At 34.8% G+C, this 14,264-nt stretch overlaps 1 protein-coding gene across 1 annotated transcript; it reads right to left on the bottom strand.

Moving 5' to 3' along the window:
• Nucleotides 1-11,776, bottom strand: LOC114324794 (keratin-associated protein 5-3-like). The gene is made up of 3 exons (XM_028272641.2): nt 11,367-11,776; nt 6,282-6,592; nt 1-919 (listed from the first exon to the last, which is right to left on the bottom strand). Exons 1-3 carry the CDS (start codon nt 11,647-11,649, stop codon nt 227-229), a joined length of 1,287 nt encoding a protein of 428 aa, XP_028128442.2. The 5' UTR covers nt 11,650-11,776; the 3' UTR covers nt 1-226.
• Nucleotides 11,777-14,264: the final 2,488 nt, after the last annotated feature.

Below are 14,264 nucleotides of genomic sequence, written 5' to 3'. Positions count from 1 at the left end.
TAGTTTAAAACTACGTTTTATTAAATTTTTTGTTTTTACATAATATTTTTATAGTGAACCAACCACTAAGTAAAGTTTTATAATACAGTTAGCGTCTTCTATACCTATAAGTAATGGTAAAGTAATAACTTCATTTATAAAATTGCATGACATGTAACTTACTTTGGTCATAATATGTTAAACATATCATTCATTACTCAGTAGCAAATCCACCTATTTATTTCTTTTAACACGGACACGGTATACAAGGTGGACAACAAGGAGGTGGACAGCAAGGTGGTGGACAGCAAGGTGGTGGACAGCAAGGTGGTGGACAGCAAGGTGGTGGACAGCAAGATGGAGCACAAATGGGTGCTGGAGGAAGTGGTAAACAAGGCGGACAAGGTGGAGGGCAAACAGGAACTGGTGGAGCACACGGTAAAGGACAAGCTGGAGGAGGAATAACAGGAACGATTTGAGCAACTGGCACTAATGGTGGTGGACATGGTATGATGGTAGGTGGACACGGCGGTTTGGCTATTAAAGGCACATGAGGTGGCGGACAGACTGGGTTCGGCCAACAACATTCTCCGCAAGGACCACATGGACTGCATGGTGTAGGCCCACAAGGAGGACAGGCAGGGCCGCATGGAGAACCACAAGGAGGACCACAAGGAGGACCACAAGGTGCACCACAAGGTGCACCGCATGGTGGGCCACAAGGAGCACCACATGGTGGACCACAAGGTCCGCAGGGGCCGCAAGGACCGCATGGAGGGAATTTGACATACGCAGGATAACACTGGTATTCGTCCAAACATGGGTCCGCGTACTTTTTCGTTAAATGTTTACCAGTGGAGTACACACTTGGAGCGCAATGCGCATGACCTCTTCCACCGCACAAAGGTTGACCTTGGCATTCCCATCGCATGCAGCTGCCCTAAAAATAGAATAGCACGTAAATAAATCAAATATTAAAACACATGATTAGCAGTAATTATCAACAAAAAAAAAAAGAATCAAAATGTAGCAGATCTTCAGATTGACGTAGTGAAGTAGAGCAGTGGGCATCCACAAACCACTATTAAATTCAAATGCAACAGATGGATCTAAGCAAAGCAAAATCCAAATACATCTGATCATATTACCAATAGTATAGTATAGTTGATCCAAAAGATGGCATAACCCAGACATCCAAAGTGAAAGTTATCCTTCAACACCAAATTGTTCTATATGGTCCACACAATGTCCAGAAAAAAGTCACACCATTTTGAGCATCGTGTTTGGGGGGGGGGAAAGAGGTGGGAGAAATCGGCAAATTCGTAGTTTTTTAAGTTTTTCGCCAATATTTCTAAAACTATGCGGTTTAGCATGAAAAACCTTCTATACAAAATTGTTCTACATTAAATTTGAAATAAAAAAGGTCCTATGCATAATCTTTCTAAAATGAATTGTTCCAAAGTTACGGAGGTAGTATAGTATAACTGGTCCAGAAAAAGGCCTAACCAAAACATCCAAAGTAAAAGTTTTTCTCCAACACCAAAATGTTCTATATGGTCCACATATTGTTCAGTAAAAAGTTACACCATTTTGAGCGTCCGGTTTGGGAGGGAGATGGGAGAGAAGCCGGTAAATTAGTAGTTTTTTTAAGTTTTTCGTCAATATTTCTAAAACTATGCTTTATCATAAACAATGATATATACAAAAATGTTCTACATGAAATTTAAAACAAAATATGTTCTACACATAATTGTTATAAAATCAACGGTTCCAGAGTTACAGAGGGTGAAACTTCGAAGTTTTCAATACTTTTTATATTTTTTGGGCAATATTTATGATATAACTATACCAAAAACCTAGACATCCAAAGTGAAAGTTATCCTCCAACACCAAATTGTTCTATATAGTCCACATATTGTTCAGAAAAAAGTCACATCATTTTGAGCGTCGGGTTTGGGGGGAAGAGAGGGGATAGAAATCGGTAAATATAAAAAGTATCGAAAACCTCCACTTTTCACCCTCCGTAACTCTGGAACCGTTGATTTTATAACAATTATGTATAGAACCTTTTTTGTTTTAAATTTTATGTAGAATATTTTTCTGTAGAACATTCCTTGCGGTAAAGCATAGTTTTAGAAATATTGACGAAAAACTTAAAAAAACTACTAATTTACCGACTTCTCCCCCATCTCCCCCCCCCCCCAAACCGGACGCTCAAAATGGTGTAACTTTTTACTGAACAATATGTGGACCATATAGAACAATTTGGTGTTGAAGGAAAACTTTTACTTTGGATGTCTGGGTTAGGCCTTTTTTTGGACCAATTTACTATACTACCTCCATAACTTGGAACCGTTCATTTTAGAAGGGTTATGCATAGGGCCTTTTTTATTTCAAATTTAATGTAGAACAATTTTGTGTAGAGGGTTGTTCATGCTAAACCGATTAGTTTTAGAAATATTGACAAAAAACGTAAAAAACTACGAATTTGCAGATTTCTCCCCCTCTCCCCCCCCCCCCCAAACCCGACGCTCAAAATGGCGTGACTTTTTTCTGAACATTATGTGGACCATATAGAACAATTTGGTGTTGGAGGATAACTTTCACTTTGGATGTCTGGGTTTGGGTCTAACTATACCATACTACAATGAATCAGAAAGAAAAACGGAGGTATTTAAGAAGTGATTCTTACGAAGATATAAGAGTGTAATGAGCAAGTTACCATCACCAACAGCTATTCTTAGGTTTGCCTTAATGTTTTCATTCATTTTTGTTCGTTGTTTTTTGTATCCACTCGTAACCAGGGATTCGTTAGTACATCAGTCCATCTGGTTTGAGGTCTACCTCTACTTCTCTTTGCTCTTGGTCTTCATTCAACAATTTGGTTCGTCCAATTGTTGACTTTCATTCTTCCTTTGTGACATGCTGTCCAGTTCCGTTTTAACATGACAATCTTTTGGATTACATCTGTTTTTTTGATCGTCTTCTTACTTATTTCTTTATTGGATTTGTTATCGCTGAGTTTAGTGTTGAGCATTCTGCGTACCATATCTTGAAGATTAAGGACGATTTTGTTGTTAAAAACTCAAGTTTCAGTTCCATATGTCAGAAGAGGTAATACGTACTCATCGACAGTTTTTGCCCTTAAAGTGTTTGGTAAGTTTGATTTGAACACTGTTTGATTTAGCTTTAACTAGATTTATTGGTAGAGCATTGTCTGCAGTTCTTCTCTGCCTTCTACTATTCACGCAACATCACCAGCAAATATCAAATGGTTAAGGTTTTCGCCGTCTGTCATCACTGCTTTATTTGCCCATTTTAAGGTTCGAAACATATATCTTCTAGCTAGAACTAAAATAAATAGCTGAGTGAGATATAACCTTATTGTCTAATCTCCCTCTTTGTAGCTTTATCTTTTCTATTTTTGCTTCTGTTTTTACTTGCGATGTTTTATTATCATATATACCTATTTATATGGGGTTCTGATGGGGTAGTGATGCGTCTCAAATAGCCTCTCCTACTCAAATGTCAACCTCACCTTCACGTTGGTAAACCCTGTTACCACAAACGAGGCTCTGACGACCGAATATTAGCGGAATAACTGTAACAACTGGAATTAAGAAAATGTAATTCCGATAAAAACCGGCCAACACGTCTTGGCAAGCGCGGCAGGTTTTAAAATCACGTTAAATAACACCTAAAAGAAAATGAAAATATCATTATCTCCAAGTGAATTACCCCAGAGGCGAGTAGAAAAAATTCCAAAATCTCGTACTACACTGATAGTCTCTCCCACGAATTCGGATAATCTTGTCCCCCCCCCAAGCGGGGGGGAGGCAAGATTATGACAAGTAAACATACCAAACCTAGAAAACTATAAGTTCATGCAACTATAACTTCTGATCTTCTTACGATAAAAACCTGGTCTGACTCTAATTTACTCTCCTTTAACGTGGATAAAACGGTAGGCATTATCATATAAAGGTGCTCTTCAACCCCTGCTTGTGAATAGCAGCCAGATCTCTACCGTTGATTCTGTAAAATTTCTTGGTATTCTTTTAGACAGCAACCTCAAATGGTCCCTTCATATCGATTTGTTAAGTAAGAAACTCGCCTCGGCCTGCTATGCCATAAGATATGTTTCGAAGGAACTCAATTTAGCATGTTGTTCTGAAGCTATTTCCTTGTGGCATTTTTATAATCAACTATTTATAATGGGAAATAAGCCACAATTTTACCAATAGTATTTTGTATTTTGACAACGAAACCCGATTTGGGCTTCGAAACGTTAATAAATATTTTTTTTGGTAAAATTGTGGCTTATTTCCCATTATCAATTTAGCATCTTCTAAAATAACATATTTTTCTTTATTCGAGTCTCATCTTCGATATGGTCTTCCTTTTTGGGGGTCTAGTACAGCTGCCCAGTTTGATGTTATTTTCAAATTACAAAAAAGAGCAATAAGATATCTGTTTGGCCTCAGAAGAACAACCCATTGCAGAAGTTACTTTAAAGATCACGAAATTTTAACTCTTCCATCTTTGTATGTTTTAGAAACTGTTTGCTTAATTCGTAAACACATGCATGTCTTTCCAGCAAGGCCTCATCATGACTACTCCACCAGAAATTCAACTTTTGATGTCTATTTACCGATCCCGTCTTCTGAGTTAGTAAAGAAATCTATACTATATTCCGCAAAAAAACTATACAACCATCTCCCTTTACAACTCAAATCTGCAACCTCCTTTCTCAAGTTCCGTAAAATGACAAAAGCTCATTTATCTAAAAGACCATATTATTAAGTAGAAGAGTTTCTTAATGACTAACTAACTAAGAAATCACAGTAATGTACAAGTAACTAAAGTGTATTTATATATATTTGGGTGTCACATACAGCAGCTTAAACTTATTAGTTCCTTTGTTTGTGTTTTATTATATTAGGTTGTATGTTCAATTTTGCAATTTATAGTAATTTTGCAATATATTGATTTTTGTTTTTTTACTTCACTTTTTTAACTTGTTTATATTTTTTTTATTGACGATTTATCTAATTTTATAAAATTGTATTTGTTATTGTTATGTATATCTTTTTCGTGAATCTATGTTAAGCTTTGTCCATAAAATTGTATAATTTTCAGTGACAATAAAGCATATTTCTATTCTATTCTATTAAACCCTTAAAACTCAATGTCGCTACATAGGTGTAATGCTAGATCCCTGGCAACAGAAGAACGAATCATAAAGATGGAAGCAGAAATGTCGAAAATTAAATGGGATGTGATAGGCGTTAGCGAGGTAAAACAGAGAAGAGAAAGCCTGAAAAAACTGAAATCAGGTCATTTTTTACTCTATCAGGTCGGTAGTAAAACTGAAACAACAGGAGGCGTTGGCTTCTTTGTAAACAGAAAATATGAAAGCAACATCATATGATTAAAAAGTTTCTCTACTAGAGTAGCTTCTTTAACCTTAAAACTAAATGGACGGTTTGCTTAAAAATCAGGTATATACCCCAACAAGTGACTACGAAGTGGAGGAATTCTGCGATGACATTGTTCTAGTCTTAATAAATGATACAACAACACACTATACCATAATTATGTGGTGACTTTAACCCTAAAACGGGGAGACAGGTAGTTGATACAGAAACATCACTGGGAAAATTTGGTTTGGGAGACAGAAACGAACGCGGTGAAAAGCCAAAAGTCGACGTCAACGAAATAGCATTGGTTCATAAATATAAATACTTAGGGCATGAAATCTAAATTACCAGGGACAATCAAACTGCCGAATTACAAAGAAGGATCACCTTAGCATGGGCCGCGTATGGAGCTCTATCAGACATCTTCAAGGACAACTTGCCAAATTATTTGAAAAAGAAGACTTTCGATCAACGTGTGCTTCCAGTCATGACTTACGGCGCCGAAACATTATCATTAATTTAGGCAACAGCAACCAAACTTAGAGTGGCCCAAAGAAGAATGGAACGGTCAAAATGCTATGACGTTAATGCCTTCTCGTAATCCACCATATCCGAGTGCTATATCGTATTCGTTTGATTTTTCGATTAGTGTTTTGTTATGATCTATCGTGCTATAACCAATAGTCATTTCCAAATCCTGTTTATTCCCGAGGCTCATAACTATCCAGTTTGTTGTTGGTTGTTTGTTTGTATCCAGAGAGCAAGTAAAACACCAAAAAAGGGAAAGCAAAAAAGGGGAAAACAAGAACTTGAACGAAGCCAATGATCTTCATGACCTATAGTGTTCTTGCACCTATATGTTGTACATTATGTTTTTCTTACCTGCAAACCATTAGACCTCTCACAGTCGCATCCCATGTACATAATACCCCCTCTCAATTCTCTAGATCTGGCCCGCTTTCCGCAGCCTCTCTGGTATTTTCCTCTTCTGTAGCAAACCATCATCTTCGGAGGATTACATGGGACACAAGGCTGCTCTTCGGTGACATTGCAAAGTGGTATCGCGGGTGTTGGTACGGGAGTGCATATAGGGAGTATTGGAGGTACCAATGGCGGAGGACAACATGGTGGGGGGCATGCTACTGGACAACAATTGGTTTTGGGAGGGCATGTGCCAGGTGCACAACCTGGAACTAAAAAAAAAAAATCTAAATATGATAATTAACAAAAATAAATTTAGATGTAGAGAAATATACTTTTAGAGCTATACTTTTGAGAATTTTTAAACAAAAGTACCTATTTATTATTATGTATTACTAAACTTACGTGCATAGAAATCGGCCCACGTAAAAATTTGGTCATTTTTGAAGTCTCGTATTTCCTAAATCTGTTGGCCGATTTAAGTGATTTTTTAATATGTTATAGCCTTATTCGTCAACAATATTGCTGTAATAATAGTATTGCTACACAGGTAAATATTATTTTATACCGGGTGTAACAATGATAGTGTGTTTTTTCCTCAAAGTTTGGAACACCCTGTGGAATATTCTAGCGTATATAAAATATTGAAATTATGAAATAGGAGAAACAGTTTTAATCAAAGATTATAGAAATGTTAATTTTCCTTGTTATATTAAGGGAAAAATTGTAAAAATTTTAGGTAAGCGAACTTAACTTACTTAGTTGAAGTGATCGATTTGCAAAAAACTTGGAAAAGGCACACCAATCAAATCAAAAAGTTTGAAGTTGTTAGTAACAAAGTACCACACATTCCAATAAAATCAAACATTTCAGCTAACGACGTTCAAGAAGGCAATAAATCTGACGAATGTCAAAACGTTCAATCAAAAGAAAACCTTGCTGAAAATGTTGCTAAAGACATTCCTCAAATTTCACAGCCTTCCTCAGAAAATAACTTTAATGAACACGACAATCAAAACACGCCAATTTTAAGACGCTCTAAACGTAATAAAAATAAATGATTGCTGAAACTTGTTAAAAATTCTTGATGGTTATATACTTTGTTTTTGTTAAAAAAAGGTACCTAGTTATGTATTATATTAGGCTGATAAAGTTATAGGATAAAAGAAAATTTTTATAGATGAAGGATAGGCATATATTTTTTTTTGTATTTACAGACTCTGAAATTAATATAAAGTGTAACATTATAAAAATTTCATTTCACTCTTATTAAAGAATTAAGTAGGTAATAATTATTTTTTTATGGTATGTTAAAGTATGAAATATTTGCATATTTTTTTTAAGGGGAGGAATGATGTGATATACTAGGTTTTAAGTTATTCGTATTTCGCGCGGTGTCACTGCCCATTGTTGACAGCAGTGACCATCCCACTACTCTGTAACAGTATACAGGGTGTTTCATTAATAATTTTCCATATAGTAGCTGGAGAAACCTTAGCACAAAATACGAAGATTTAGCCTAAAACACTTGAATAAAAAGTGGTTCGTTACGGAGTTACAGGGTGTTTTATCTAAAAATTTAAAAATTATTTTTGCTCAGCATTTTAAAACTATTCTACGTATCCTTTTCACACTTACCAGGAAGTATAGGTACTATACAAATTACTAAACTGTGTTAAACAAACATTTCTGACTATTACCGGAGGCGTACGACAGGGGAAAGTTAATGGTTGACCCCTTCGAAACTCTACGCCACTGGCAAAATTGCTATTTTAGTTCCATTTTTGGATTCTCCAATACTTTCTATGAAAATAATATACTCTTTATTCGTAGCGATAAAGTCATTAGTTTCCGAGATCTTTGAAGTTAAAAATGTAACGACACGGTTATTTTTTGATTAATGTATTATATCGCTTCATTTTTAATTTCAAATATCTCGAAAACTAATCATTTTATCGTTACGAATGAAGAGTATATTATTTACATAAAAAGTATTGCGAAATCCAAAAATTACATTAAAATGGCAATTTCCTCAGTGGCGTAGAATTTGAGAAGGGTCAACCAGCCACTATCCGCTGTCGTACGCCTCTGGTAGTAGCTAGAAACGTTTATTTATCTTAGTTTAGTAGGGTGTACAGTACCTAGCCTTTCTGCCAAGTATGATAAGGATACGCCAAATAGTTTTAAAGTACTGGGTACAAATAAGTTTTAAATTTTAATCATATGACTCATATCATAAATTAATCAAAATAACTGTGCCGCTTCATTTTTAACTTCAAATATCTCCTAACACTAATGACTTTATCGTTACCAATAAAGAGTACATTATTTACATAGAAAGTATTGGAGAATCTAAAAATGGTACTTAAATAGTAATTCCATCAGTGGCGTAGAATTTGAGAAGGGTTAACCATTCACCATCCCCTGTCGTACGCCTCTGGTAGTAACTAGAAACATTTGTTTATCATAATTTAGTAGGGTGTCTAGTAGTTGCACTTTCTGCTAAGTATGAAAAGGATACGTCGAACAGTTTTAAAATGCTGAGCAAAAATAATTTTTAAATTTTTAGATAGAACACCCTGTAACTCAGTAAGGAACCACATTTTATTTAAGTGTTTTAGGTTAAATCTTCGTATTTTGTGCTAAGGTTTCTCCAGTTACTATATGGACAATTATTAATGAAACACCCTGTATAAGACAATTGTAACCTGTATTCGACCTCTTGGTATGTTACTTCAACTGTACAATAAAAATAGTCCGTTCATGTCCGGCTTTTATTTAAAGTTGTAACGTCTCGAGCACGTGTCAGCTGAATAGCTAGCGCTGATACATTACAAAAACTCAACTGTAGCCTTAGGCTTTTTGATTCATTCGCTTATGTTGGATAATAAAAAAGTTAGGTATTTTAACAACTAGCAACGTTCCTTATCAATACAGGGTGTTTCTAAATAAGTGCGACAAACTTTAAGGGGAAATTCTGCATGAAAAATAATGACCGTTTCATTTATAAACATATGTCCGCAAATGCTTCGTTTTGGAGATACGAGATGTTAATTTTTTTTACAAACTGACGATTTATTTACTGCTCTAAAACCGGTTGAGATATGCAAATGAAATTTGGTGAGTTTTAAGAGGTAGTTATTGCGCATATTTGACATACAATTAAGAATTTTATATTCACCATTGGCGTGCATACGGGTCATATTACCCGGTAACTTTATAAATATTATTTATTAATAACTTTTTTATTATCCAACTTTACAAGGTGCGAGCCTGGATTGATATAATATCTAATTAATACAACAGTAATTTGGAGTTACTACCCGTTTATTTAAACGTAGGTACATATTACGTAAATATAATTAATTATGTAAACAACAAATGCATGAGGACGCCATACCCGTATGAAAGTAGTTCGCGCATGCGTGTAAATAATTATTCGTTGCGCGCGCACCACGCAGTTGATAGTCCGAGAGCTGGATACATTACACCAACATAAGCGAATGAATCAAAAAGCAAAATGTTAAGAAAGCCTAAGGCTACAGTTGAGTTTTAATTTCAATATTTTATATACGCTAGAATATTCCACAGGATGTTCCGAACTTTGAGGAAAAACACACTATCATTGTTACACCCGGTATACAATGACACTTATCTGTTTAGCAACAATATTATTACAGCGATATTGTTGAAGAATAAGGTTATAACATAATAAAAAATCACTTAAATCAGCCAACAGGTTTAGGAAATACGAGACTTCAAAAATGACCAAATTTTTAGGTGGGCCGATTTCTATAACGAGGGGGTGGGGGGTGGATATAATATTTTCCCAGATATTAGAGGACGATTTCTGTAGTATTCAGTAAATCTGTGAAAATAGTCGATCTGTTACAATACAAACCAAAATAATGCCAAACCTTATTAAATTGTTATTATTTATCTTGTTGTTTAACTTTACATATTTGATCTTTAAGTTGATCATAAATATTTTGTTGCAGTGATACCCCCAATATCCGTTTCGGATATTGGGGATCATCATGACAATCTGTACTTTGCACACTGCTGCTCTAAAAAGATTTGTGGTAGCTGTGTTGAACCGCATACGTAGATTTCAGTCAGGAAAGCCTTCGCCTTCCTAATTGTCCTCTTTCGCTGTTCCTCATGATGTGACCAAGGTATTCGGTTTTGACTGTTTTTATTGTGAATAGCAGGTCTTTAAATACAAAATTTTGTATTCTTAATAAGATGTCCTGATTATTAACGTGGTCAGTATAAACTATCTGCAGGATTCAACGAAAAGGACACATTTTTTGTTGCAGGTAAATAGTCAACAGTGTACCTAGTAAAATTTTTCACTAGTTTCTTAAGAAATGAAATCCTCATATTCCTCATGAAATGATATCCTCAAAGCAACTAGGTCTCCAATTCAAAAATATGTATTGGTTAATGGGCCGTCCATCAAGACTATCTCCGGATAATAAATTGCTGCTCTATAAGGCAATACTTATGCCAATTTGGACATATGGGATGGAACTATGGGGAACAGCCAGTCACTCCAACATCGAAATCATCCAACGCTTCCAATCAAAATCCCTCAGAATCATCACTAATGCACCTTGGTACATACATCAATTATTATTCATCGAGACCTTAAAATGGATATGGTACAAGAAGTCATCAAAAAACGTAGCGCTGCATACATTGTCAAATTGGAGGATCATGAAAACCAGTTTGCACTTAACCTCCTAGACAATTCCCAAGAACAGCGTAGTTTAAAGAGGTTCAAACCACTGGACTTACCATCATTAGAATAAACTTGTGAACTAATAGTTAGTAGTTATAAAATGTAATTATTTCCTATACAACTTTATAAAAACTGTAGGTTTTTCCTTTACTTTACCAGTGATTTTACCAGTGAGTAAAATCCTTCTTGTCCTTAGTCAATGTCATTACTTTTGTTTATTTTTGGCACTCAACAGATTGCAAAATACTTTTAAATAAATAAAAAAAATATACCAAACTTTACAAGAAAATAGCAATGCTTACCACATGGACCACAGGGACCGCACGGTCCACAAGGCCCACACGGTCCACAAGGCCCACAAGATGGTCCACAAGGTCCAGGTGAGATAAATGGAGCACAAATAGGCAAACACGGTTTTGGTAAAGGGTCGTATATTTCGATCACAGGCCCTACAGGACCGACACATGGTACACATGGAGGACACTGTCTACAGGCATCACCACATCCATCAATTTGACACACCAAATCCTTAAGATTGCTTAAAAGAGATTTTCTCTGATTAGCTTTGGAGCAATTTGGAGCCATAATGGATTAATTCACGTTTGATAATTTTGAGGGAATCCTAATTTTTAATTGATTTTGGATTAAATTTACATATCAATTTTGATATTTTTAAGATCTGAAACTTTTGCACAAAAATTTGACAAGTATTTGACAAATTTTATTTAGTGGCCATAGTGATTTTTTAGAAATCCTTATCACTAGATGATATCTAATGCTTTACCATTTTTTAGTATGAGGGGTAATATGCAGAAAAAATTAGAACGCTTCAGCAAGAGCGCATTTCAAAAAATTTAAATGGAAAAAGTAGTATAGTGCACAGTTTCTAAAAGAGTACACAGAAAATTTATTATTTCATTATTTCGAATACTTTCTGTCTCATACACCGGCTAAAATACTGCACATACCTAGATACCATCCCCCACCGGCACCATTAGAATCTGTGCACTGTACCTAATTTTTAATGGAATATAAGACATAAACTCAAAAAAAGAATGTGTGTGTACTTTGTACGCACGTAAGAAGTTATACTTCTATTATATGATTATATGATTATAAACGAAATTAATATACTTTTTATTTATATTTTATTTAAATATTAAACTAATTTATACTTACTACTTCTCAAACATTTTTATTAAAACAGTGCCAAAAATTAAAATAATAAAAGAATAAAACACACACAAACACATTAAAAATGCCGCAAATGATTTCTGAACATTAATTGTCGGACATTTTTTTTAACTAAATACGTATTTTCTGAAAATAAAATTATATAATAAATATTATTACAATCATAAAATGTATAAAAAAAATAAAAAAATAAAAGTTTCTATTGGGATTCGAACCAACTTACCAGCGCGGCTGGTATTGGCGTTGTATTGGGGTTCACTCGCATTAAACGCTTCGCCACGGAGACAGTGTGTCATTATGTGCGAAGATCGACTAACTAAACGGATTATACTTTTGACATTTTTGAATTATGTAAATCAAATTATTTTGATTTTGAATTGAAATGATTTAGAATTGAAAAAATACAACAAAACATACAGTAAGAAAACAATATATTAGATGAATATTGATAGAAATTTTGATGGTAATCAAATTATGTAAATAAAAGTATTACATACTATGTATTTTGGTAGGTTCAAATAGGTACATAGGTACCTATGATACATTTACAATTATTACGTACCTGTTGCTTTAAAAACTATTTAAAAATCACTACAATTATAAACTTTTTTGTTTCTGTCCTCACAACAATAAAACTAATATTCGCGAATTCAAGCGATGGTGCTGCCGCTTATTTGGAACTAGAGGAATTGGGATGAAGATTTAAACAAAACATCCGTTAACCTATATATCAATGTCGATTGAATGCTTGTCTGGTGTGTTCGTTTAATGAATGATTTATTTATAGGTATTAACTATTACATCAATAAAAATATTAATTATATCAAAATGCGTTATCCCTATTACATCGGCCATTTTCATGCAACTGCACTACCACCTATAGTCGATTGAGTTCGCGAATATTATACATTTGTTTACCTTCATATTGAACAATTATTTATTATTGACAGATCATTTCAACACCCAATCAGAGCCCGTATAACGACTAATAAATTTCGCAATCACTTGCATCGTGCAAAGTGGCTATGTTCAAATATCATAACAAAATTTGATCAACTATTTTTAAAACACTTACCAGTGTAAGATTCTTTAGCTTTGAATAAGCGATATCGTAGATCGTCCCGGTTGATTGTTGTTATCCACAGTTCTCTACGCCTTCGAGCTAATAGATTTTTTATCAGTACTTTTGTTGCACTCATACTAGTCACAGTTTGATGGGCTTTCACATTGGCATGCAACAATCATCTCTTCTATGTTAATAAGTCCAAAAATATAATATGAGAACTATTTAAAAAGGCAGTATAACCATTAACTAACTTTTTGTTTGTTGTTTCTCTTCCTACAAATTTTAAAACGCAACAACCATACATAACCAAACCACAGTCCCACAGCTGTGCCACAGCTGCCATATTGGATAATTTTTGTCATGTCATTTGAACATCCAATCAGAACAAAGTGTAATGCGACTGCGCCGGGATCAAAGGTTTTAATCCTATTAAAATTCACCCTCATATCGCGCGTAAAGAAGTATAACTTCAATAAATAATTATTGTCGTAGAAAGTTGGATAATCCTGATCATAGCAATGGCGGATCTATATGAGGGAATAGGGGCACTAAATTGATGCAAACAGATTACTTGGGAGTTTTTAGGGTCACTTAACACGGTTGAGCCATCAGAATCGATCCCCGAAGCGCCTTGGTGTTTAGGGTCAGGCCCGGTACTCTGCTTGCATCAATTTTAGTCCCGAAAACCCTTGAAACTCCTAATAGCGTGCCTTAGCTGTAAACCTAAGCACCAGGTACTCCGGGGGTCGGTTCTGATGGCGTATTCATGTTCAGTGACCCCAATATAACAGCCATGTAACAAAATCATCCCTTAATATAACTGATTTTGACATGTTCATTTATGCATTTCCACCTATTTTTCTTTTATAGACTTTTTTTCCTGAGGTCATCCTGAACACAATGCAAAAGTTTTAAGTCGATATGTGCTGTATTTAAAAAT

This window comes from Diabrotica virgifera, chromosome 7 (genome assembly GCF_917563875.1).
Source record: "Diabrotica virgifera virgifera chromosome 7, PGI_DIABVI_V3a".
Lineage (NCBI taxonomy): Eukaryota > Metazoa > Arthropoda > Insecta > Coleoptera > Chrysomelidae > Diabrotica > Diabrotica virgifera.
The sequence above is the reverse complement of the archived record's forward strand: the minus strand, read 5'-3'. Positions and strand labels throughout refer to the sequence as shown.